The sequence below is a fragment of the Mus caroli genome, chromosome 9 (genome assembly GCF_900094665.2).
Source record: "Mus caroli chromosome 9, CAROLI_EIJ_v1.1, whole genome shotgun sequence".
In the NCBI taxonomy this organism is placed as follows: Eukaryota; Metazoa; Chordata; class Mammalia; order Rodentia; family Muridae; genus Mus; species Mus caroli.
In genome coordinates, this window is record NC_034578.1 from 92,209,193 (window position 1) to 92,214,573 (window position 5,381).

The window sequence follows — 5,381 nt, forward strand, 5'->3', positions numbered from 1 at the left end:
TGTCACCCTAGATCTACCCTAGAAGTATGGGAAATGGGGGCGGGGAGGATATTTAAACAATGACAAAAGGAATGTTGATTCAGGAAGAAAGAAAGGAACANGGACAGAGAAAAATGTGTAAATAATACTATGATTTCCTTTTTTCTGGATTAAGTTAAATGCCTGATGCAAAGAATTCTAACACTGGCACAATTCTCAATGTTTAATACAAAAATATATTAAACATGGGAGCAAGGAAAAGGTAAAAGAGGAGGCAAGATATCTGTAACTGGTGAACTGTTGACAACAGGAGGCTATACGTTATGTACACATAGTCTAGTACCCAAGACAACCACTTACAGGACCTACGTAATAAGACACTATAAATAGAACAGGGAATATGGAGACAAAGTGTGGAGCAGGGACCATCCCATATACTGTCACCAAACCTGGACATTATTGTGGATGCCAGGAAGTGCTTGCTGAAGGAAGCCTGATATGGCTGTCTCCTGAGAGGCTTTGCCAGAGTCTGACAAATACAGAGGAGGAAGTTCGCAGTCAACCATTGGACTGAGCTTGGGGGTCTCTGATGGAGGAGTTGAAGAAGGGACTGAAGAAGCTGAGGGAGTTTGCAGCCTCATGGAGGGAGCAACAGTGTCAACAGGCCAGACCCCCCTAATCCCCGAGCTCCCAGAAATTGGACCACCAACCAAAGAATACACATGGAACGACCCATGGTGCTGGCCACATATGTGGCAGAGGATGGCCTTGTTGGACATCAGTGGGAGAAGAGGCCCTCAGTCCTGAGGGTGCTCGATACCCCAGTGTAGGGGAATGCCAGGGTGGGAGAATGGGAGTGGGTGGGTGGGGGAACACCTTCATAGAGGCAGGTGGAGGGGGAATGACATAGGAGGTTTCCAAAGGAAAGGGGAAAACAGTTGAAATGTAAAGAAAATATACAAGAAAAACCAAACATAATTTTAACTTATGTTCAGGTAAGTGTGACAGTACACAGAAACAAGACAGAGTTAAGCCTATCAATAATTATATTAAAAATAAATGGAAAAAATTCACAGAACAGAACATGGCTCTTCACAAATAGTTTTTATCTATTATTTATTGATGTATACTGGAAGGATGTCATGTATCCACGAGTATATAGGTGTTTAATGCATGGGAGCTACAGCATTTCAGGCAGTTGTCAGCCATTTGGTACAGGCACTGGGACCTGAACTTGGAACCTCTATAAGAGAAGTATATATTTTTAACCACAAAGTCATCTCTTTGTCTGCATGTATGCCTGTTTACCACATGCCTGCTTGGTGCCTACAGACCATGTTCTTAGGTTCCCCTAGTTAGAATCATAGACGGTTGTGAGCTGGGGAAGTAGCCCAGGTCCCCTACACATGCAGCAAGTGCTCTTCAGCTATGGAGCTACCTCTCTAGCAACGCCTTCCCACAGAAACGACGTTTTACAANGACAGAGTCTATCTACAAGAGAGTACACATAATTCATATAGATTTGCACAAAAACCCAATCTCAAAGGCTATCCACAATTAGGTTCTATTTCTCCTGCTTCTGTGTGCCTATGTTTGTGTGTGTTTACTCAAGACTTAACGCAGGACCTCACAGCGTGTAAGGAAGCACTGAGTCCCGTGTTCCCGCAGTGCGGTACAGTTCCAGCTCTCACACCATGTATGACAATGTTATGGACCTGGAGACAGAAAAGAGGTTTGAAAAGAGTCGGGAGAGTGGTAGAGAGGAGTATGACTATCAGCTGGAGTATGAAGAAAAGCCTTCAGAAGACAGTATGCACTGTATCTTGACTGTAGTAGTGGTTGCATACATCTATGCATGTGACAAAGTGGTATATACACAACAAAGTGTATGAATAAAAATGTCTTTTAGTCATATAACATGTAAATACTGGGGGAAACTAAGTAAAGAGCACAAAGACCTGTTTGTACTTTGTAAATCCATAATCTCAAGTTAAAAACATTAAAATAGATGTCCAAAGCTGAAATCTAGCCCTGAAACGTAAGAGTATGTACATTGTTGAGTTATCTGTCAAGTCATGGGAAAAAATAAGGGGCTGGGGTTTGGCTCAGTGGTAGAACCCCGTGTGCCTAGCTCAGGAAACACAACACTGGAAAGAAGATTCACTACTACTACAGGCAACAATGTAAATGAATATGAAAGGGAGAATACTAAGTAAAAGAAGCCGGACACAAAAGACTAAATATATCCTATCAGTNTATCCAAACAACATTTTGGAAAAAGTAAAAACAGACACAGAAATCAGATTGTGGTTGCCTCAGCTGAGTGTGAGGAAGCGGGAACTGAACCACATCTATGAATAATGCCTTCTGATACAATGTTTCCTTTGAAATCGTGCTAATATTCTACATCCTAAAATATAACAACAGGAAGCTGGAGAAATGCTCAGCAGGTAAGGGCCCTGGATACCCTTCCAGAGGACTCAAATCAGGTAGCTCCCAACAGCCTATGACTCCAACANCTCTGGCCTCTGTAAGAACTTATACATGTATGGCATACACGNACACAAACACACAATATACATAAATAAAAACTAAGCCAAGCACCAAAGAGAAAAACCTAAACAAGTATGCAAATAAACTAATCCAACGANTAGTACTTCAAATGACTGACTACAGTAACTAAACTCAAGCAGGGAAGGTAGGAGCAGGAGTGCCTCATCCAAAGAGGAATTTCCACTGCAGGCTCTCAGTCTGGGGCAAAGTCTGCACACTCATTTCTACTGTCTTTCTCTTGTTGTCAAGACAGGGTCTCTCTGTGTAGCCCCGGCTGTCCTAGAACTCTCTATATATCCCCGGCTGTCCTAGAACTCTCTCTGTAGGCCTGGCTGTCCTAGAACTCTCTATGTAGCCCTGGCTGTCCTAGAACTCTCTATATATCCCCGGCTGTCCTAGAACTCTCTATGTAGCCCTGGTTGTCTCAAAGTCACAGAGCGCCACCTCCTCTGCTTCCTGAGTGCTGGGATTAAAGGCACATACCACAATGCCTGGCTTTGGACTATTTTCAATAGGCAAATGGAATTTGAAAATCAGTAAGACAAAAACTGTTAGTAGGGCTGGTGAGATGGCTCAGTGGGTAAGAGCACCGGACTGCTCTTCCGAAGGTCCAGAGTTCAAATCCCAGCAACCACATGGTGGCTCACAACCATCCGTAACGAGATCTGGCGCCCTCTTCTGGANTTAAAAAAAAAAAAAAAAAAGAAATGGGATGTCTACCCCATTGATCTCCACAAAAAAAAAAACTGTTAGTAAATAAGAAAATTTTATTACTTTATTAATCTATTAAAAGTTACCATTATTATAAAGCTTTTAGGAAAAAAATGCCTTAAGCATACTGTTTTGGTAAGTCATCCACACATAGCAAAAATCACATAGTCTCTTTATTATTTATTAATTGAGATAGCTAATAAAAGCAGAACAAAGTTGAACACCTCAGATCATAGAGTACACACAGCACAGAAAGGCAATGCTTCAAGGAATTGGGGTTTTCATCATTAGGANGGTGAATTATAGCGTGGAGCAGCAATAGGAAAGTAACAACTGCTCTAACTCCTTGCCCTAAGNTATGTGGATATGAACCTCATAACCTCAGGGACATTCAGATATCAACCGAGGNAAAGACACAGAAAGTTCCAGAATGAGAAACGCTTGGTANCTTACGGAGGCAAGAAGTAGAAGACTAGGCTAGAACATGGCCTCACAACACAGTTGGACTACTGAGAACTTCATAGAAGGAAAGGTGCTAGCAATCTTAGGTGGTCACGTAGTTTGAGCATCATGTCCTATGACCTCCTCACCCTGATCCCTGGCTCCCTGAAGCTCTGCNTAGTGACTGAGTGCTCGNAGAAGACATCCCCTGGAAATACTTTCTGAGTCTCCGCAGCTAGGAAGTCAGAGGCACCTTCCTATGACCCTTCATACCTTAATGCTTACAGAGATTTGTTGCTTAACTCACATTCATTAAAACTTAGTTGAGTAATTAATGACTTGCCATAGCTTAAGTGGATTAAATGAAAAAATAAGCTGGATTCTCAGTTTGGTAAAGAAATGATGTATGAGAGTTTTATTTTGAAGTTTCTAAAATATTTAAAATAAGAAATTAGTCTAAGAGCANAAAACAGAGAATTAAAGCTAGGTGGTTTTGACAAAAACAAATACATGCATAAACAGGATATGCTTACTGTACAACAAGCTGCTGGCACACGGTTCCATTCTCTGTTATCAGCTCATTCAGTCTTAACTCAAGGTGAACCTTTCCCTAGGACAAAAAGAAAATATCAAACTCAGTCTATTTTATTTTGCTAACAAGACATTACAATGTACTTCTATCCAAATGGCACACATACATAATTATTCACTAACCACTATTACACATCTCTGCATAGATTTACTTGTTAAATGGCTAATAATCACCAATGTGTGTGCATGCATACATATATATATATAATATGTATATTATATATATATATAAAAGTTCTGAGAGAAAACACTCTAATATTTATATGAAATATGACATGTAGACATTTACGAACTTTATACCCTGCTTAATAAATATTTATATACTGCAATGACCACAACAGTATTTCCTTAAAGAAGGCACTTATATTTTTGAAAACATAAAAGAAATTAATTTCTAAAGCTATGAAATTAAGTTAAAGATAGTAAGAATCAGCTTTTTAAAATGTGCTTTGTCAACTACTGAAGATTGATTTAGCATCTGCTATGTTTTAGGAAGTCCTATGGGAATACACAGACAGGAAGAAACAGCTGTGACCAGAAACTCATGACCTAGCCAGAGAGGCAGTAAGAGTGACATTATATGGTCAAAGCACTGATGAAAGGATTGGAATAAAACAGAGTTCTCTCTTACACACAGCTGGTAAGAGATGAGTTGAAAGCCCAATTTAGTAAGTTTTAAGGAATTCATGCCATCAGCTTCCTCAAGAACGAGCTTAGGGACAATGTAATCCAGAGCTTGGGTATCTCTTCTGCTTACTGGCGATGAGCAATCCTAAACCGGTTAACAATTAGTGCTGCCTTACCTCCACATAGCTGACAAGACAAATTCCCAGTGCCAAGTGGAGATCTTGGGGTGTGATGTCTAGGGCCTGGTGTACCGAGTGATATTATCAGGGGTANGGATATTTGCACTCTAGTTACAGCTTCTCTTCAGAGCCCTTCTAGACATTCATTCAAAGATATAATCTGAATCACCTTTATTACTTTATGTCGACTTGTCTTATGAGACTGACTCTCAGGACCATTAGCTGTGAACTTTAGGCTAGATGACTACTACACAATGAGCAATGGATGGTTATGAGTCATAGTGCAAAGGTCTGAATGAG

The 5,381-nt window shown here is 40.5% G+C and overlaps 1 protein-coding gene across 1 annotated transcript in view; it reads right to left on the reverse strand.

Annotated features, from left to right (window-relative positions):
• The window catches only part of Rasa2 (RAS p21 protein activator 2), a 72,896-nt gene that overhangs the window by 47,518 nt on the left and 19,997 nt on the right, over positions 1 to 5,381 (reverse strand). Inside the window, exon 4 of the mRNA XM_021172317.2 lies at positions 4,218 to 4,294. Coding sequence (XP_021027976.1) covers positions 4,218 to 4,294 — 77 coding nt within the window. The remainder of the gene's footprint in view (positions 1 to 4,217; positions 4,295 to 5,381) is intronic.